This window comes from Syngnathus floridae, chromosome 18 (assembly GCF_059516105.1).
Source record: "Syngnathus floridae isolate MCC-2025c chromosome 18, RoL_Sflo_1.0, whole genome shotgun sequence".
NCBI lineage: Eukaryota > Metazoa > Chordata > Actinopteri > Syngnathiformes > Syngnathidae > Syngnathus > Syngnathus floridae.
Genome location: NC_142430.1, coordinates 7,777,073 through 7,797,080, shown reverse-complemented (window position 1 = coordinate 7,797,080; position 20,008 = coordinate 7,777,073). Strand labels below are relative to the sequence as shown.

The 20,008-nt window shown below is 46.3% G+C and overlaps 2 protein-coding genes and 1 long non-coding RNA gene across 11 annotated transcripts; all 3 read right to left on the bottom strand.

Moving 5' to 3' along the window:
• Nucleotides 1-5,977: 5,977 nt before the first annotated feature.
• On the bottom strand, nt 5,978-6,576 carry LOC148382773 (uncharacterized). The gene is made up of 2 exons (XR_015854136.1): nt 6,476-6,576; nt 5,978-6,200 (listed from the first exon to the last, which is right to left on the bottom strand). It is a non-coding gene; the product is annotated as an uncharacterized LOC148382773 (long non-coding RNA).
• Nucleotides 6,577-6,877: 301 nt separating this feature from the next.
• On the bottom strand, nt 6,878-9,947 carry sncgb (synuclein, gamma b (breast cancer-specific protein 1)). Of its 7 annotated transcripts, none has more exons than XM_088360740.1 (7): nt 9,885-9,947; nt 9,782-9,816; nt 8,604-8,725; nt 7,955-7,996; nt 7,762-7,889; nt 7,616-7,657; nt 6,878-7,509 (listed from the first exon to the last, which is right to left on the bottom strand). In XM_088360740.1, exons 3-7 carry the CDS (start codon nt 8,722-8,724, stop codon nt 7,501-7,503), a joined length of 342 nt encoding a protein of 113 aa, XP_088216866.1. In that variant the 5' UTR covers nt 8,725; nt 9,782-9,816; nt 9,885-9,947; the 3' UTR covers nt 6,878-7,500. The 7 variants fall into 7 exon arrangements, with proteins under 7 accessions (XP_088216866.1, XP_088216861.1, XP_088216864.1 ...); XM_088360735.1 differs by having other exon boundaries at nt 8,604-8,859; nt 9,885-9,926; XM_088360738.1 differs by having other exon boundaries at nt 8,604-8,754; nt 9,885-9,901.
• A 376-nt stretch (nt 9,948-10,323) lies between these two features.
• Nucleotides 10,324-19,673, bottom strand: LOC148382771 (liprin-alpha-3-like). 3 transcript variants are annotated; one of them, XM_088360717.1, is made up of 30 exons: nt 18,985-19,673; nt 17,743-17,844; nt 17,447-17,611; nt 17,222-17,296; nt 17,072-17,131; nt 16,779-16,907; nt 16,486-16,578; nt 16,350-16,402; nt 16,037-16,265; nt 15,890-15,973; nt 15,679-15,810; nt 15,551-15,613; nt 15,362-15,441; nt 15,062-15,248; nt 14,803-14,993; nt 14,482-14,725; nt 14,271-14,410; nt 13,944-14,092; nt 13,780-13,876; nt 13,616-13,697; nt 13,349-13,549; nt 13,214-13,276; nt 12,861-12,887; nt 12,610-12,785; nt 12,436-12,533; nt 12,197-12,372; nt 12,052-12,120; nt 11,825-11,987; nt 11,688-11,756; nt 10,324-11,595 (listed from the first exon to the last, which is right to left on the bottom strand). In XM_088360717.1, the coding sequence occupies exons 1-29, from the start codon at nt 19,330-19,332 to the stop codon at nt 11,704-11,706; spliced, it is 3,729 nt and encodes a 1,242-aa protein (XP_088216843.1). In that variant the 5' UTR covers nt 19,333-19,673; the 3' UTR covers nt 10,324-11,595; nt 11,688-11,703. The 3 variants fall into 3 exon arrangements, with proteins under 3 accessions (XP_088216843.1, XP_088216841.1, XP_088216842.1); XM_088360715.1 differs by having other exon boundaries at nt 12,610-12,887; XM_088360716.1 differs by having other exon boundaries at nt 12,197-12,533.
• Between the last annotated feature and the right edge of the window lie 335 nt (nt 19,674-20,008).

The following is a 20,008-nucleotide window of genomic DNA, read 5'->3' as shown; positions in this document are numbered from 1 at the left end:
GTATTCTCAAAACTGGGATCGAACCAAGTGTTTACTGAGCAAGAGCCCAAGTCACTAACCAGTCGGCTATTTCGACCGGCAGTTTCTATCCTGTTTTGTACTAGTCATGTGCATTCCAGTTCTTAAATGAACAGTTTAGAATCGGTTGTGTGTGTTTAACTTGGAAAACATATTGGAACGCGGCCCCGAGGACTAGAGCTTGACACCTGTGACCTTTGACCATGATATTTCCCTAATAAAGTGGGCTGTTATTAGGTACAATTGAAAATAAAACCATATAGATTCCATGCAATCGGAATGAGACTTCCTTAGTCTAGTGGTTAGATCTCTAGGCTTTCATCTCTAGCAGCCCGGGTTCGAATCTCAGTAGGGCGGAAAATTTTTATCATGGAAAATTTGCACCACAGTTGCTCATGTGCTGCCCCACATAACCATACACCTCCCTAAAGTTTAGGGTGAGACCTAGGTTTAGACTAGGGCTACGGATAGTGCTGAGGTTAGAGCTAGAGCAAGGGTTAGAGCTAGTTAGGGTTAGAGCTAGAGCTAAGGTTAGAGCTAGAGTTAGGGTTAGGGTTAGGGCTAGAGTTAGGGTTAGAGCTAGAGTTAGTGTTAGAGCTAGAGTTAGTGTTAGAGCTAGGGTTAGGGTTAGAGCTAGTTAGAGCTAGGGTTAGGGTTAGAGCTAGAGCTACAGTTAGGGTTAGAGCTAGGGTTAGTGTTAGAGCTAGGGTTAGGGTTAGTGCTAGAGCAAGGGTTAGAGCTAGTTAGGGTTAGAGCTAGTAAGGGTTAGAGCGAGGGCTAGAGTTAGGGTTAGAGCTAGAGTTAGTGTTAGAGCTAGAGTTAGCGTTAGAGCTAGGGTTAGGGTTAGAGCTAGTTAGAGCTAGGGTTAGGGTTAGAGCTAGAGTTAGGGTTAGGGTTAGAGCTAGAGCTGGAGTTAGTGTTAGAGCTAGGGTTAGGGTTAGAGCTAGGGTTAGAGCTTGTGAGGCTTAGGGTTAGAGCTCAGGTTAGGGCTAGTTAGAGTTAGGGTCAGGGCTAGGGTTAGAGTTAGTGTTAGAGCTAGGGTTAGGGTTAGCGCTAGTTAGGGCTAGGGTTAGGGTTAGGGTTAGAGCTAGAGTTAGCGTTAGAGCTAGAATTAGGGTTAGAGCTAGGGGTAGGGCTAGTTAGAGCTAGGGTTAGGGTTAGGGTTTGAGCTAGTTAGAGCTAGAACTCCAGCTCTAGCTCTAACCCTAACTCTAGCTCTAACCCTAACTCTAGCTCTAACCCCAACCCTAGCTCTAACTAGCTCAAACCCTAACCCTAACCCTAACCCTAGCTCTAACTAGCTCTACCCCTAGCTCTAGCTCTAACCCTAACTCTAGCTCTAACCCTAACTCTAGCTCTAACCCCAACCCTAGCTCTAACTAGCTCAAACCCTAACCCTAACCCTAGCTCTAACACTAACTCCAGCTCTAACTCTAGCTCTAACCCTAACTCTAGCTCTAACCCCAACCCTAGCTCTAACTAGCTCAAACCCTAACCCTAACCCTAACCCTAGCTCTAACTAGCTCTACCCCTAGCTCTAGCTCTAACCCTAACTCTAGCTCTAACCCTAACTCTAGCTCTAACCCCAACCCTAGCTCTAACTAGCTCAAACCCTAACCCTAACCCTAGCTCTAACACTAACTCCAGCTCTAACTCTAGCTCTAACCCTAACTCTAGCTCTAACCCCAACCCTAGCTCTAACTAGCTCAAACCCTAACCCTAACCCTAACCCTAGCTCTAACTAGCTCTACCCCTAACCCTAACTCTAGCTCTAACCCTAACTCTAGCTCCAACCCCAACCCTAGCTCTAACTAGCTCAAACCCTAACCCTAACCCTAGCTCTAACACTAACTCCAGCTCTAACTCTAGCTCTAACCCTAACTCTAGCTCTAACTAGCTCAAACCCTAACCCTAACCCTAACCCTAGCTCTAACACTAACTCCAGCGCTAACCCTAACTCTAGCTCTAACCCTAACTCTAGCTCTAACCCCAACCCTAGCTCTAACTAGCTCAAACCCTAACCCTAACCCTAGCTCTAACACTAACTCCAGCTCTAGCTCTAACCCTAACTCTAGCTCTAACCCTAACTCTAGCTCTAACCCCAACCCTAGCTCTAACTAGCTCAAACCCTAACCCTAACCCTAGCTCTAACACTAACTCCAGCTCTAGCTCTAACCCTAACTCTAGCTCTGACCCTAACTCTAGCTCTAACCCCAACCCTAGCTCTAACTAGCTCTAACCCTAACCCTAACCCTAGCTCTAACACTAACTCTAGCTCTAACGCTAACTGTAGCTCTAGCTCTAACCCTAGCTCTAACCCTAACCCTAGCTCTAAGTAGCTCTAACCCTAACCCTAACCCTAGCTCTAACACTAACTCTAGCTCTAACCCTAACTCTAGCTCTAACCCCAACCCTAGCTCTAACTAGCTCAAACCCTAACCCTAACCCTAGCTCTAACACTAACTCTAGCTCTAACCCTAACTCTAGCTCTAACCCCAACCCTAGCTATAACTAGCTCAAACCCTAACCCTAACCCTAGCTCTAACACTAACTCCAGCTCTAACCCTAACTCTAGCTCTAACCCTAACTCTAGCTCTAACCCCAACCCTAGCTCTAACTAGCTCAAACCCTAACCCTAACCCTAACCCTAGCTCTAACACTAACTCCAGCTCTAGCTCTAACCCTAACTCTAGCTCTAACCCTAACTCTAGCTCTAACCCCAACCCTAGCTCTAACTAGCTCAAACCCTAACCCTAACCCTAGCTCTAACACTAACTCCAGCTCTAGCTCTAACCCTAACTCTAGCTGTAACCCCAACCCTAGCTCTAACTAGCTCAAACCCTAACCCTAGCTCTAACACTAACTCCAGCTCTAGCTCTAACCCTAACTCTAGCTCTAACCCTAACTCTAGCTCTAACCCCAACCCTAGCTCTAACTAGCTCAAACCCTAACCCTAACCCTAGCTCTAACACTAACTCCAGCTCTAGCTCTAACCCTAACTCTAGCTCTAACCCTAACTCTAGCTCTAATCCCAACCCTAGCTCTAACTAGCTCAAACCCTAACCCTAACCCTAACCCTAGCTCTAACACTAACTCCAGCTCTAGCTCTAACCCTAACTCTAGCTCTAACCCTAACTCTAGCTCTAACCCCAACCCTAGCTCTAACTAGCTCAAACCCTAACCCTAGCTCTAACACTAACTCCAGCTCTAGCTCTAACCCTAACTCTAGCTCTAACCCTAACTCTAGCTCTAATCCCAACCCTAGCTCTAACTAGCTCAAACCCTAACCCTAACCCTAACCCTAGCTCTAACACTAACTCCAGCTCTAGCTCTAACCCTAACTCTAGCTCTAACCCTAACTCTAGCTCTAACCCCAACCCTAGCTCTAACTAGCTCTAACCCTAACTAGCTCTAACCCTAACCCTAACTCTAGCTCTAACTAGCGCTAACCCTAACCCTAGCTCTAACACTAACCCTAACTCTAGCTCTAACTCTAGCTCTAACCCTAACCCTAGCACTAACTAGCTCTAACTCTAGCCCTAACCCTAGCTCTAACCCTAACTGCAGCACTAATCCTAACTAGCTCTAACCCTAACCCTAACTAGCTCTAACCCTAACCTTAGCTCTAACCCCAGTTCTATCCGTAGCCCTAGGTCTAACCCTAAGCTTTAGGAAGGTGTATGGTTATATGGGGCAGCACACGAGCAACTGTGTTGCAAATTTTCCATAATAAAAGTACTCCTCCCCGCTGAGATTCGAACCCGGGTTGCCGGGGTGAGAGCCTAGCGAACTAACCACTACACTAAGGAAGCCTCGCTCCCGCAGTTTGGAATCTTTATGCTTTTATGGAATAGCTCACAGGCGAATAGCGCGCGTTCGCTGTTCTAAAAAGTTCATATGACTTCAACCAGTAGGCGTCGGTAATGCCCATTGAAGCTGATGTCACCTCGCCGTAAAACAAAACGAAGAAGAAAATGACGTCACTCCTCGCTCACCAACGAACGAATGTGTGAGTGAGTGATTTGCATTTGCAGTTCATCGCGAGAACGGATGAGTGAGGGAACCAATCTGGACTTTCCCGTTCGTTCCCCGGTGCATCAACGGATCAGTCAGTGAAGGTGTTGCGTCTCCCTCCTGGCGTGGACTATGTAAGCCAGAATGTCGATTTACGATTTACCAAGGAAAGAAAGAACCACTCACTGAAACACCACTTCTTTTATGCACGTTTTCTCCAAGCTAACGGCTAACTTTATTGCATGAAGGGATGCGCCGTTATGCAACAAAGGGGAGGTTATGCTTCTCGTTGGGTCATCTTGATTTTATAACACTTATAGTAGTTCTTAAATAACGTGTATGCATATATATACGCCTAAATATTGTTATCCAATATATCTACTGCAATTTCATTGGATTGCAGGTTTGAAATGTACTTTTAATATTATTATTTTTAATAAACATTTATGTTAAAACTTGTCTGGTGTTTTATTCCTTGTTTTTATATTCGCCAATTAAAACGTAAAAATCTGTCATTTGGTTAACTGCTTTATATGACAATATGTGTATGTATATCTACTGCAATTTCACATTAGATTGCTGGTTTGAAATGTACTTTTATTATCATTATTTTAATATACATTAAAAGCCTCTTAAAACTTGTCTGGTGTTTTATTCCTTGTTTTGTTTTATCATTATTTTAATATACATTAAAAGCCTGTTAAAACTTGTCTGGTGTTTTATTCCTTGTTTTTATTTTTTGGGCATGAAAACAAACATTTGACATTTGGTTAACTGCTTTATATGACAGTATGTATATGTGTTTTACGTTGTGTAAAATGTGTTGATGTCCCCCAAAATAAAGAGCAAGTAGTCAAATACACATTCTTGACACGTGCAAAAAATGCATAAAGTTATTAGGTACACTTGAAAATGGTGTGACGTCACAGATCAACCAGCCAATCAGGAGGTGGGGGGTGAGGGCGGGTGTGGCACTTTTCACTTACAGTTAAGCTTTGGCCATGATTTTTCCCTAATAAACTGGCCTGTTATTAGAGACACTTGTAAATGGCGGTGTACCTAATGGAGTGTCCAAGTGACGTCACAGATCAAACCGCCAATCAGAAAGTGGGGGTGTGACTCCCTCGTTAAGTGCAGGTGCGTGAAAACTTTTAGCTTCTTTCACGTTCTGAAGGAGCTAAAAGTTTTCACGCACCTGCACTTAACGAGGGAGTCTTGGAGAGCATGTTGGAATGCGGCCCTGAGGACTAGAGCTTGACACCTATGACCTTTGACCATAATATTTCCCTAATAAAGTGGCCCGTTATTAAGTACACTTGAAAATGGCGGTGTACTTAATGGAGTGTCCGAGTGACGTCACAGATCAAACAGCCAATCAGAAAGTGGAGGTGAAGGTGGGTGTGACTCCCTCGTTAAGTGCAGGTGCGTGAAAAGTTTTAGCTTCTTTCACGTTCTGAAGGAGCTAAAAGTTTTCACGCACCTGCACTTAACGAGGGTCACTTGGAAAACATGTTGGAACGTGGCCCTGAGGACTAGAGCTTGATACCTGTGACCTTTGACCATGATATTTCCCTAATAAAGTGGCCTGTTATTAGGTACACTTGAAAATGGCGGTGTACCTAATGGAGTGTCCGTGCAATTCGCTCGTTAAGTGCACCTGCGTGAAAAGTTTTAGCTCCTGCAGAATGTGAAAGAAGCTAAAACTTTTCACGCAGGTGCGCTTAACGAGGGTCACTTGGAAAACATGTTGGAACGCAGCCCCGAGGACTAGAGCTTGACACCTGTGACCTTTGACCGTGATATTTCCCTAATAAAATGGCCTGTTATTAGGTACACCTTAAAATGGCAGTGTACCTAATGGAGTGTCCAAGTGACGTCACAGATCCAACAGCCAATCATCTGGCACCATCTAGCGTCCAAGTCACACACACACACCAAACAAAAGTGGAGTTTTCAAACGTTTTATTCTAGCTGTTAAAACATTCATTTGTTGTATTTACACCAGCGTTGATCCAACAATAAAAGAAAGCAGAAGTTAGATAAGTTGTAGTTCAGGTTTCCTGCATGCCTTTTTAACGTGTCTTCACTTGTTTTCCATGAGATGCAGCTCAGACTGTTTTTGCATCTATCAACTTTTCTGCACACACTTTGAAGAGAGGCTCAGGCTCCTGGCGAACACACAAGCAGGTGGGCGTTAAAATGATCATTTAATGCAATTGTTCTCTATCTAGATTTGAGGACAGTTTCATATTGTTACAGTTTAATGTTACACATGTAATTTGTAAAATGGAATGAAAATCATGCAAGGAGTTTGGACCTGCACGATTACGCACTTCACGTAACTAGCGTGTTAAACGTACCGTCGGGCGACAAGATTACTGATAAACTCATTAATGAAACACTAATTTATATTGTCAAGGAAACTATTAGGCATGAGTCTTACCAAGTAAAATCGAAAAAATGTTAAATCCACAGAGACAAACAAAAGCATGCAAAGAGCCTTGTCTTATTTCCGCATTGCTCGACCACATGACACTAACAAGGATTATTATTGGCTGAAGGAAATATTGATGTCGCTGGTGATTGGCTAACATTTAAGGTTTATCATTGGGGAAGTTCACTGACAGAAGGGGCGACAAAATTCTATTTCCGGGAAAACCGAACTGAAATACCAATTACAACCTTTAGCAAAAATAAATTAAATGACGCTTGTCAACTCTGTTTATTTGTAAAACTAAGTATGATTGTAATCTCTTGTATAAATGGCGTGTTTCATATAGCCATTTACATCTTGTGTAGTATAATAAATTACACTTCATAACAAAGGCAGACACCAACCAAAAAGTGGTTTCCAACATCAACAACAAAAATTTATTTCACTTTTACACTTTATAAAATCAGCAATGATGCCAACTTAAACTGTGTTTATTTGTATGCGTGTGTGTCAGTTTGCTTAATAAGGCATCATGCAGTCGTCTCATGTCTGGCCTTGGAAGAACACACACTTGTTACCGCTGACACCCACTTGGTGTGAAAATGCTGCCAAACAACTTCATCATTAAAGCTTCCTCCGTGATGGTGCCATGCAACGAGGTAAGTGCACAAAAAAAAAGTCTTACGGTGACGTATTCTTTATTGCTCATTTAAAAGCCTTTTCTTCTCGTATTTATTTATTGCCAATTAAGGTGTGTGTGTGTGCGTGTATGTGTGTGTGTCTCATGCATGTGTGTCTCGTTTTGTTTCCAGGATCAGGGCGCGTAATGGGGACGACATGGGAGGCGAGGGGGATGCTGCTTCCGGAAGAGTTCCACCCGCACGGGTTTGGTTCCGGTGAAAGTCTCAAAGAAATGCATAAATAAAATGAAAAAAAAAAAAACCCAAACACCTGGACTCCCGCCGAGCGAGGCCGAGGGCGAAGAAGGGGAGGGAGGGAGCGAGGGGCCGCTGGAGAGCAGGCCCTGACAGGAACTAATAACCCTGATAGAAGAGAGATTCGACAGTCAAGCAAAGTAATCTGAGTCATACATCTCAAATCGAAATATCTGAATTGATAAGAAAAATGTAGTTCCATATTTCATCTTACCTCTCCGCCTTCGCCGCCTTGTTCCATCCCTCCGTATTCTCCCTGAGAGGGGAACAGAAAAGCTCAGGTGAGGCCATTTTACAGATGCAAACAGCTTGGAGAGAAATAGCTGTGAGATCAATGATGCGGTCACCATGGTAACCCACCTGATTCAAAACGCCGGTTGACGCGGCGATGTTCTCCACGCCCTCCGTGGCCGCCTGCGACACCTCGTTGGCGCCGCTGACGGCCGTGTCCGCCACGATATTGGCCTGGTCCACGGTCCTGTTGGCCACTGGGAGGGAGACTTTCTTTGAGGCCAGCTCTTAAAAAGCTTCCGTCACACGTGAATGTACCTACCGGTATTTACTGACGACACAACGCCTTCCTTTGTCTTGTTACCTGACCAAGAGAAGCATAGAGAAAGTTTCAACCAATCCACTTTCTGAATAAACGGATTCACGAAGCAGCCCCTCGCCACATGCGCCGCCGGCCTTATGCCCGCCCGCGGACCCACACTGCTGCATCGTGCACACTCCCGCAAATCGACGCAACGATACCGCTTCTTTTTCCTCCGCTCGCGTGTTCGTGTGGCATTCCCGAAAGACGAGCATGCGGATTGACTGTTCTAAGCATATAATTGGTGCATTTTGCATGTAATCCCCCCCACCCCACCCTACCCCCATCTGTTTTTTTTTTTTTACAGTGGGAGAGGGGCCGAGTGGAAAGTGATAAGTCATCGGAGCGGCACGCAAGCGACACATGGATGAGGTGACGCAGTGCCTATCTCCCTCATCTTAACGTTGGAACCCGCACTTGTGTGCCCCCCCTCCTTCAAGAGAAGGCCAAGAAAGCCTCCATGTAACCTTGAGAGGTGACTCAATAGTCCAAGGACGTTATTGCTAATCTAATTCTCACCATTGGTTTAACAGAAAATCCCCTTTTAGCTCGTCAAATCCTGCAAGCGAGACGTTAACCGGCCTCTGCAGCACTATTGGCGTTGTCTTACCGACATACATCACCCCTTCCTTGGTCTTGGCCGCAGCCTCCTCCATGCCGGCTTTGGTCTTCTCAGCGGCAGCCACCACCCCCTCCTTGGCCATGGAGAAGCCCTTCATGAGTGCATCCATCCTGAGGCGGGACGACACGGCTGAGCTTTCCTGCTCGGGCGAGATGCTTGACGGTGAGCGTGCGGCGAGTGCGGGATGCAAGATGTCAGTGCGTGTGCGTGATGGTGGTGAGGTCTCGACTCCGCCCCTTGCCTGCTGGAGTTGGTAAAAAAGGGAGGAGGGAAGCAACAGCCGGGAGCTGCGCACGCTTGACGGACGAGGTGGAGAGATGCTGCAGCATTTTCACGTCATCGGTAACCCCCCCGCCCCCCTTGTCATTAACAGTGCACAACCACCACTCTTTTTTTTTTTTTTTGGGCCAAGCACGTTTAGAGTATTTTGCACGCTTGTCTGATTAGATTTTTTTCCTCCCTGCTGCTTACGGTACTGAGTCGCTAGATGGTGTCGTGCGAATCAAACGCAGAAGACAGTCATGATAATGGCAAGAGTGACATCTACTGGTAAAATAACATAACTACTTTTGAGTGCACCTGATTGAGTCAGATGGGGAGCGGAACAGCTGTTTGTTTGTTACTCGACAGATTAAATATAATAAATGGTGTTTGATTTGATAGATGCAATGCAAGAGAAAAATCCAACATCAGTTTGATTATCAATTATGTCTACAACGACTATGGAAATACTTCACAGACCCTGTTCTGCCCTCAGAATTGTTTTCTTGATGTTAGAATGGTTTGTGTACTTAAAACTGATTTATGCAATTTATATTTTATGCTAAGAAATGTTTTCTATGTAAGAAAGCATACATAGTCATTTGTCGTTCGGAAGCAAAGCGGAAATTTATTTTGAAATACACCGGAAGTTGCGCATATTTCCGTTGATGCGACTTGACAACTAATGAGTTTGAGAGATGTTAACGTTTCTATACATGAATTTGGCTGGTTGATGAACTGTGATAACGTACACGAAGTTTTGCAAATCTGAAACAAACACACACTATTTTAGGTATACTTAAATATAACTAACACGAACAGCACCGCAGCAGCAACACAAGTAGCAAAACAGCCTGCTCCGTTTGTGGCTCCTAACGCGTTGCAATGCAATCGACAAAACTCACCTGAGAGAGAAAGAGAAGATTTCTGTCGACCTCCACTGGAAAAGTCATTGGATGAGTGACAAACTGCAACAAAATGCAAACGTTTACTCGTGTGCACACTTGCACCCGGTCAGGCGGTCGGCGGAGGTTCTCTGCGACTCCAATTGGAATCACCTGCATGTCGGATGTGACGTTTGCCAAGCCTAATGACCTTTTTCGGTTTGACCTTCCAAATAAAATCCCTCTTTCACGACTTTCTTTGACATCAACCTGTTGACAAACAACCTGATTTGGAGAAATGACTTTTCACTCTGCTTAGATGGATTCCTACTTTGGAGACATCTTTCATTTTCCTCTTCTGTTCATTCCCAAATGGTTAGGAACTATCTTCTCCACGCATGTCATATATTTCTCAAGGCATGCATGAAAAACTATAACATTATTTCTAATCAAAATGTTTTTATTTGGTTCTTCAAGATCTGTCGCTCTTTAAAGGTTGTTGGAGTTGTTTGTGAATTGTTTAATATGAAACCCACGTCCGGGAAAGAAGAGTGACCACTTGGTGACGTTACTTTCTCGTTAAAATTTTATCACGTTACAATGACCACATGACGTTGTTCCACAGTTACCAAAGTTTGAGAGACTGTTTTAAGACCCATTCTGCCCATATACTAACTTTGCGTCCAATAAAATGTGAATCGTCACGAATATTTGTTTCTTTGCTGACTAAATCAATAAATATCCTATCCCACGGGAAATGGCGTTGAAGACGCTCAACTGGAGCGCTTCTGTTAATTCTGCAATTACGCTGTCACGCCTGTAGATGTCAGTGTTCTCCACTGTTTTGCAGGACTGAAGACGCTGGCTTCCTATCTTCCGTCGCCACGGAAACAAAAGTGACGTTGGGGTTCTCACACTGCACTACTCCAACTTTCAAATGACAAAATCCGATTGGGAAAAACAACTTTCAGAAGCATCATACAGATTGTTTTTTGTTTTTTTTTCTATTACAGCTTTTACAATCATCATCATTATTGTTGTCATAATATATTCAATTATCATCACTACTCTTCATTAATATCAACTTAACCCATAAGACAATCTGTTTTTCCAAAATGTACACAAACGAGTAGCATATCTTGACTGTTGGTAATTTGAAAAGATATTTTTTTAGTCTTAAGCTAAACTGAAAGTAACATCCATCTTCAAACAAAGTATGAAATGAACATAGAGTTTACACGCATACATACTGTACATACATACAATAGCAATTGTCATAAAAAATGATAAAAATAAAATACACACCTTTTACAAACTTCTTATAGACCCAAGCTTCCACATCATTAGATGACAGACGTTCACTCGAAAATGTTTCATTTCGGCATGCATATGAACACAAATCTCGTATTTTTCCCTTTCGACGCAAGGACAACTGTCCTGTTCACATTTGTGCCTCTGGCGTATATTTTATGGCTTACCACCAAAAACCATCCTGAAGTGGGATGTCGCTAAAAGTCGGTTATCATTTATCCAATTGTCGTCCAAAGCATCATTCTGAACAGGAGCCGATTTCCCCTCGCAAAACTATAAATTCAATGTGTCAGTATTGCCATTGCACACTCCAAAAACAAAAGTTAAATTCACAATAGGCGTTGGTCACTTTCTACAGAATCAAACAGCATCATGCCACAACAATGGATTGAGAGATAAAGACAGAGAGATGATTCAAAAGGCATCCATTCATTATAATATCATCTGACCTCATGTTCTCAGAGTCTTTGATTCTTTTCAGATGTCTAACTCCAATGTCACTTCCCGGGCTCCGGTTGTGTCTTCTTCCTCAGGTCCGGACGGCGGTTGAAGGAAGGAGAACACACCGGTATGAGTTTTGATCGGTGATGTCAGAAGACCCCAAAAGTAAGCTCACCTGATGTGCTTTTATCTTAGCAGGAATATGTTCTTACTGACGCCGACTCTCCTCTTTGACCCGAGTTCACTAATGGCGAGAAGGTCGTTGTTATTTATCAACAATTTATCGACAAGTTGATGCCCCCCCACACGTACCTTCGCTCTGAACTTTCCTCAGGGTGACAGAAGGTGTCGAGATCGCAGAGGCACGGAAGTTGGCCGGTAACGTTTCCGAAGAGTCGGAGGTGACGCCTCGGAGGTCTTTCTCCCGGAACATCTTTCTCCACGAAGGCGACCGTGTGAATGTTTTGGTGCCGTCCTGAGGAAGACAATTTTGGTCATCAGGCGTAACAGCCACTGTTTGACCTTTCTTCCACCACTACCTCATCGGGCCTCCTCTCCGTTCCCATGGAGATGAGAGCATTGTACTCCTTTTCCAAGATCTGCCTTGCCTGTAAACCGAGAAGATGAGCTCACCAGTAAGGCACTGGAAGAAGAAGAACCCGTTTCTTTTTTTTTTTGGAGGACCTGCGTGTTCTGATTGGGTATCTGCAGAAGAAGGGCCAAGTCGGTGTAGTCGAAGGTGTCGTCCAGAGCCAGCAGAGCTCCGTGAACTCCGCTTTCCAACAGGTTGTCTGCAAACTCTTTGAGCCCGATGGACTGCACCCAACACATCACCCGCTCGTTGGACCACACCATCACATCTGAGTAGACACACGTCGGAATGAAGCACCGTGTTGTACAAAACCCGAGAAATTGGTCATCACCTTGGTTCTGATGCTGACTATCCTCCCTCCTCCTCTCCAGCTCCTTCCTGTCATAGTTCAAGCGCTTCAAGCACATGATGCCGTAATGAAGACTCACCCTACGGGAATTCAGAAAGGTTGAAGGACACAGCGGGAAGAATCAGGGGGAGATGGAAAATGTCACCCGTCGTTCACCTGTGGAAACTGTCCACCATCTTTAGCTGGCCCCTCAACTCTTTCTTGGTGAGGTGATCGAGCATTCGGGCGTCCACCAGGGACTCCATGAAGTAGGAGCGGTACTGGGGTAAACCTAAACTGGGCAGCCACTCGTTCCCCACCCACTCGTGGTTCATATCTCCGTAAGCCAGGATCTGTAGATGGGACACGTGGATAATAATATCTCGGCAGGTTTCACAGAAATGATCACGTTGGTAGTAACGGCTCACCTGATCCCAGCTGAACTCTTTCTGCTCCTTGCGGTTTGACATGGGTAAATAGTGAAAGAGAAAAGGTGCACAAGGAGGAAAAGTGTGCATTGGTGTATGGTGAAAAGCATTTGAAAGGGGAAGGAAGACAGAAGAAGGAAATGTTTTTGTTAGTGACAATTAGTCAGGGGGGAAAAAAATGGCAACTGCACAGATTTTAAGGGAGCAGTAAGGGTCCTAATAAAAGACAAAGAAAAAGAAAACAAAATGTCACGTTGATGAAACAGCAAAAGATATTTTTATACAATGACAGGGCTGTTCAAATCCGGTTCTGCAGGGCCCGTAACGTGATAAAAAAGAAATTAAATTCTTACTGGCTTAGTGGCGGCGGCGAGTGACTCCATCTCAGCGTGCGTCATCCAAATATTACTGGTCGACTGTCACCAATCAAAATGCAAAGTGAGTCTCTCGACGTTAAAAGACCAATGTCGGGTTTGCTTGAGTCTTACCGAGCGTGTGCTCGCCGGCGCCGACGGGCTGGTGAGGGAAACCATTTCCTGGATGGCCAGGCGGAGTTTGAGCCTGTGCAGCGGGTTGCTTATGCCGATCTCTCTCTGGATCTCCGTATCGGAGAGGTTGGCCATGATGGCGCCGCTCTTCACGTTGGCGCGGCACGCCGCCACGTACCATGCCGGCATTCCTACCCATAACTGCGTAAATGGCATAAAGGTTTTGTAGGCCAAACAAACTATCCAGTGACTCACAAAAAAATATACCTCAAGCCACGTGACAACCGTCGGACCGTCCCACGAGGCGAAGGGCAAACCTTGACGACAAGCCTCCTCGAGCAGGTCGTGTCTGGCGAGGGAGTGGAAATGAAAATCAAAACCTTATGGGAATTTTAAAAAGATGAGTGGTGGGGGGGGGAAACAAGACTCACTTCTTTTTACTTCGCCGGTCTTTTTCGACAGTTCCTGTCCCGAGTTTAGCCAGACCCAATGGGTCTGCTGGGCCCAAGTCATCAGACGGTGTTGAGGCTGGATGGTTCCCAGATATAAAGTTCAGTCCGACGCAAAAGAAAATGTTCTCACTGAAGATACGCACCCAAAGAGGTAGACTCGCGTCCAGGAGCACCGATCCTCCCCTTTTCCTTTTTCCCAAAAAGACGTCCGATGGAGGACTTGATGCTTTTCTTTTTGCTGGCTTTGTGGAGGGAATCCTGGCTGGCGGTGATGGCCCCATCAGCAGAGAGACTAAAACACACCACAAAGGACTCAACTGTTACATTTTGTTTCCTCTGAGGTCACCATCACAGACAGTAGCGGAGCTAGAGGGGGGCGGTTGGGGCACTGGCCCCCACTGAAATATGCCAAATATATATATTTTTGTTTTGCAGACCTCCTGAATGATCTCACAGTCCAAATTCCTTACCTGCGAAATTCCCTGTGATCATCCAGACCGGCTCCTGGGTGTGTGTGTGTCATCCGATCTAGTCGCAGGGCTCGAGGGACAGCGGGAGGGTTGGAGTCGATCAAGGCTAGCGCTCGGCATTCCTCGCCATCTTTGCTGTTCTGCGTTGGGGAAGAGTTCATCCCATTAAAAAAAAATTCTTTGTAAAAATGTGATTGGGCAAGCATTGTACCAGTCGCTCAGTCTCCCTGGCGGGAGAATGTGGTAGGCGGGGGGTGGAATGGCCAGAGCTCGGGGGTGAAGGAGACGCTAATGTCGAGGAGGTGATGGAGGGGGTCATGTATCCCCGGCCGACACTGTCCCGTCCTCCGAGCGAGGAAGGCGGAATGGAGGACGCGTCCAGTGCCACGCTGCTAACCCGACTCTCAATCTCCTCCGCCCTCAACTCTGTGTTCTCCTTTTCCTCCTGGATGAGCCTGCGACAACAACGGGCGAGAGCAATTACGACCGGCGTTTCCAATCATTCCCCTGAAGAGCAATTAAAGCCGCATACTTAATCTCCTTGTTGATGGCCTCCAGTTGCTCCTGTAGCATAATGGCTAAAGTCTGTACATCCGTCTGCCCGCTCGGCGATAACAGCTCTGACCCAAACAGAGTCTCCCTGTCGTCGTCGTCGTCGGAGCAGACTCCCTCCGCGCCTTCGAAACCCGGACCCATCATGCTACCGGCGTCCCATTCGCCATACTGGAAGGAGAAAACGGAGTGAGGAGCGTGAAGAACAACGGATCCGTCCAGATGAGCTCATCTCGAACCTTGTTACAGTCGTCCCGAGCTTGCCCCCAGCGGCCGCGGTGAGTCCGCCTGACCACCACGGCGCCGGAGGAGCTGCTGTAGCCGGCCGGGAGCGAGCCCCCGCCCTGGGGGTACCTCAGCTCCGAGGCGCTCCCCGGAAGAGATCTTCGAAACAAGGTGGACGGAAGGGAGCTCACGCTGCCCGCCCTACGGAGACACCCACAACCATCTTGTTATTCCAGCTAGCATACTTTCTTTATCCGCTAGCGACTGCGCGTTGTATAAATCACTTTTTTTTTTTATGCTTCATTATGACAAACCTGGAATAAGATGAGCCGGGCCTGCCCCTCAGCTGGTCCAGCTCCAGTTGGATCCGTTCCAACTCAGCAAGGAGCTGCTCCTGGAATACAGAGTAGAAAGTCGCGGGTATCACCTTGTTTTTCTCAGCGGGAAATCTTGAAAGGCTGTTCGGGATTAGGAAAACACCTTCCACGTGACGGCTTGAGTACCTTATTAGCAAGAAGGTCATCCTGGATTTTCTTCATATTGGCCAGTTCTTCCGAGAGAGCATTCTAGTGAAGGGGAGGAGTGCAGTGAATAAAAAAAAATGGGGACTTTATAAAATTACCGAGGTTACTTTTTCTTCCAGCGCTGCCATCCTCTCTTTAAGATGCAGCTGAAGTCTCTCGTTGGACTCAGACAGAAGTTTGTCGACGGTATCCGAGAGACGTTTATTGTGTTCGTCGTTCATTTTTTCCCTCTGCCTCGCCTGATTGGAGCAAGCACAAATTACGTGTTACCGGACGCGGAAGAATTGTCCGTAACGAAAGAAGCGGCGTGATGTGTACTCTCTGCAGCTCTTGGTTCTTCTCTTCCAGTTGAGCTTCCATTTGCCGTAGTCGCTCCTCAAAATTACCGTGGCGCTCTTCCGCCTAAAAGAAAATCGTTTGTCACCGAAAGCGATGAGAGAATATCCAAGCGTAGTTTCAAAGTACCTTATTGAGCGCGGCGACTCTCTGCGCCAGCTGCGCTTCGATCTCCGGCAGCGTCTCGGCTCTTTGCAGGGTTTGCTGGAGCTTCTGCTTGGCTTCGTCCAGACGCTCTTGCAGTTGGCGGTTCTTCTCCTCGCTCTGCCGATGGAGGGACTCCTTGCTGGCTAGCTCGTTTTCCAGCTTGTCCTTGATGTCGTGGAGGGACGTGGCCTCCCTTTGAGCGCTTAGGTACCTGCGCACAACACCGGATATTGAAACCACAGGATCTGGACGTAAGTATTGGGACGCCAATTGTTGTCACTGGTTGAAGGGTTACCTGCGTTCCAGTGTCGTAATTCTTTCCTCCATGTCCTCCCTTTGGCAAAGGGCCTAAAAAAGCAGAAGATGTCATTCATATTTTTTTATTGTGAATGAAAAGGACATTTTATTTCCGGTGTGAAAGGAGCTCAGACCTCTTTGACTTCCCGTTGGAGCTTCTGATTGGCCTCCTCCGACTTTGTCACCTCCCTCCTGGCGGCCGCAAGCTGTTCCTCAATTTCGCCAACCTGACGAGATGCCACAAACGGACACAGGCAGGACGACCGAGGTGAGTCAGTGCTCGCTCCCCCGGCATTGAGTGTAAATAAATAGTCGCGGTGATTCACTACAAATAAGCTTTTTATGATTCATTACAAATGCTGAACATTGTTGTCATTTTATTGTTAAATCATTGAGCATGAATTTTGAGTAGCAGCCACTCACTCACCTGCCGGCACATGAGGGCCAGCCTCTCTTTTAGCTGCGAGAGTTCGGCTCTCTGACGCTCTATTTCCACTTCCCGCTGTCTTTCCAGCTCGCTGTCCTCCAGGCCAGAGGCGGGGCCGTTGGGGAGTCGCTGAGGTGGCGACAACAACAAAAGCGGGAGTGAGGAAGGTTACGGGAACGGCAGATTTGATAAGAAGTCCAAATCACACTCCAGATACCCATCTAACGACTGGTCGCTAACACGTAAACAAAAACAAAACAACTGGAACCGAGATCCATAAAACCCTCCCTTACATCTTTCCCGCCGTCCACCCCTTGTTGACGCCTTTTAATTTGGTCTCGTAAAGAGATTACCTAGAAAGAAGGAGACAAAGCAACTGGTCAACATTAGTTGGCCACGGGGAAATTGAGATGAGCTTGGGAGGCTGCGTGATATGAGTTTACCTCTTGAGAAGACGCTGCCAGTTGATCCTCCAACATGGACACCCTCTCCAGGGCCACTCGGAGACGCTCTCGAACCTGCAAGAATTATTATTATTTATTTATTTAAATTATTATCATGATTAATATTTTATTATTTTTATTATTAATATTTGTATCGCTATTATTATGACTATTTTTAAACAGTGAAAGTAGTGCAACCATGAGTATCAAGGCGTTTTGAGCCACCTTCTCATCCAGAGCCTTGTGGTGCTCAAAGAGAGACTTGAGGGCCTTGAGGACTTCCACCTCGCTGGAGACCCCCGCTGGCGACTGGGCTTGCCTCTTGACCACCGTCATCCTCAGACTGCGTTCGTGACGGGACACCAGGCATTCCAGGTGCTCCAGCAGCAACTGTCGGCGTGGAAAAATTTATTGAACCTCAAAAATTGGGTCACTTTTTGGCTTTAATTGAGCCCAAATATTTTTCTTTTTGACCCAACTACTTTTAATGTTATGGGCAAAATGGCTGCTAAACATCTCACGCGCGTGTTGTTTCTCTCCGCCTTGAGCTCAGCAATCTCCTCCTCTCTCTCCAGAAGCTGCTCCCGGCAAACGTTGAGCTCTTTCGTCAACACGGCAAACTCCTGCCGAACACAAGAGATGCATTCAGGGTGGGTGGGGGGGGGGGGGGGGGGGGGAGACTAAACAAACCATCTAAACGGCACGTCGGATGTGTGTTTTAGGGGGATGACAACAACCCGGGCCAAACATAAAAATATAATTCCGATACAGTTACACAAAACATAAGCTGCGCAATGGAAACGAAGCTGTGATGTAAAACAGAAATTGACACATTTTCCGTCACTTGCCTTGTGAAACACATGGATGCATTACATCACAAGGTTACACAATGGCCCTACGCTGGAATGCACGAGAGACCCCCCCCCCAATAGAAACCCGACGAACACAGTGTCGATGTGTCATTCTACAACACCACTGAGGACACGGTGTCTTCTCACGCAGCAAACTTGTGCATCAGCAATGTATTTCATTCTGATTGAGTCTCCAAAAAAAAAATCCAAGGCCGCATTAAGCGTGATATGCGATTATTTTAGTTAGTGGAAAGCTAGACCAAAGCGGCGGCTCAATGAGAGAAGAGAAAGGAGCCAAAGAGAGGTGGCCGCAGATGGCGACACAGTTTGGGACTGCTTTGGATGACGCTCAGCTTCTCAGTTGGCCCTCCTTGTTCTTTTTTGTCTTTTTCCATCCCTTGCTATCTTTTTGAACATGAACTCCAACATCCGCAATTTATGATAAATTGGAGGCACTAAAAAATGAAAACATTCATAAAGCCGCAAACGCCTCACACACAGAAGTGGGGATTGATCCTGAAGGAAAACACTAAAGCTGTTCTTCCTAGCCAGAGGAAGAAAAAAAAACTCAAATAACGCTCATTATTAATCAGCAGATCCTCTAAGGGGGATTCCTATCAACTATTCATTCAAATTGGGCTTCCACCATTTTGCAAATATCTTCCAGCAATATTTCTCGCCAAGACCTGATTACACAAAATCAGTGAGGGACTTTCAAACATTAGCGAGGTTGCAATGGAGGATTATTTTTTTTTTAGCATTGAGTGAGCGTGCTGCTCGTCGCTGCTTGAACTGTCACCCGCGAAGGCTCGTATGAGCTCACTTGACAGCCGAGTACTCATCCCCCACTCGACAGTGATAGGACATGGCGGCGCCTCACAGTGTACCTAATGTTGTGACCGCACGTCGTACCTGTGGCAGAGCGATGGAGAGTTGTCGTTGAAGAGACTCCTTCTCGTGGCTGAGCTCTCGTAGGCGGAGCTGCGCCGTCCCCAGGCTCTCCTGCGTCTCCCTCAGGTTCTCCAGCAGCCTCTCCCTCTCCGTCAGCATGTTAACCATCAGAGACTCCAGGTTGCCCGTGCTGCCTCCTTCGTCTCCCCCGCTTCGGATATCCCTCCCGCTAAAGCCCCCTCCTGCTCCTCCAGCTCCCATGGAACCGCCCGGGCCTCCCACCCCGGGTCCGGCCGGGGGGGAGGCGCCCCCGGTCGTGCCGCTTCGCCCATCCTCAGAAATGGTGGGCATCACCTCACACATCATCATGAGACCGGAGAGTGTGAGTCAACTACGGGAGGTGTGCAAAAAAAGGAAAAAAAAATCTTGGGTTTTAGAAGATATGATGCTCAAAATGTAAAACTTTACATTTCTGGAGAAATATAATCCCTTTAGTGAGCATATTTTCTTCTTTTTTTTTCTATTTAGGCCTCAAACCTGCACGTCTCTGAATGCTTTGGAACTATTTCTACGGGGAAATCATTCCGTGGGTGGCTGAGACGAGCAGAGGGCAGTAATGGGGGAGAGTCAGTGGAGAAATATTGAGCTTGAGGAAGGGGATGTGCTCCTCGACTGTATCCACAAGGTAGCACTTCTCACAACATAGTGCAATGGCTGCAAAACAACAAGAAAAAGTCAGACATTTCTTACAGCGGGTTACAACATACAGACGGCATGTACTTTGTGCTAAGCTAAGCTAACCCGCAGCCTCACACTGTGGCGAGACATTACAACGGTATCGATCTTCCCATTTTCCTCTTGACAAGAAATGAAAAAGAAAAAAAATCTGACGTAAGGGCTTTGAAAATGCGATCGCGCTCCACTTATCTTCTTTTAATCAGCGTTTGCTGTTGTGACTTACAGTACTGCATATTGCTCCGATCTGGACTTTCCTTTCACGCTGATTACGGCCCTCTGTGTCACTGTGCAAACCCGTGGCCAAAAA

Excerpts from the sequence above, each read along its gene's own strand:
- sncgb (XM_088360732.1), bottom strand. The coding sequence starts at position 9,829 with ATGACTTTTCCAGTGGAGGTCGACAGAAATCTTCTCTTTCTCTCTCAG. Across the intron at positions 7,997-8,603 it reads GGAAGGGGTGATGTATGTCG|GTAACAAGACAAAGGAAGGC; the intron begins GTAAGACAACGC and ends TCTCTTGGTCAG. Across the intron at positions 7,658-7,761 it reads CAACCGGCGTTTTGAATCAG|GGAGAATACGGAGGGATGGA; the intron begins GTGGGTTACCAT and ends TTCCCCTCTCAG.
- LOC148382771 (XM_088360715.1), bottom strand. The coding sequence starts at position 19,332 with ATGATGATGTGTGAGGTGATGCCCACCATTTCTGAGGATGGGCGAAGC. Across the intron at positions 14,726-14,802 it reads GCCATCAACAAGGAGATTAA|GCTCATCCAGGAGGAAAAGG; the intron begins GTATGCGGCTTT and ends TTGTTGTCGCAG. Across the intron at positions 12,888-13,213 it reads TCGCCGCCGCCACTAAGCCA|GAGCAGAAAGAGTTCAGCTG; the intron begins GTAAGAATTTAA and ends TCAAACCGCAAG.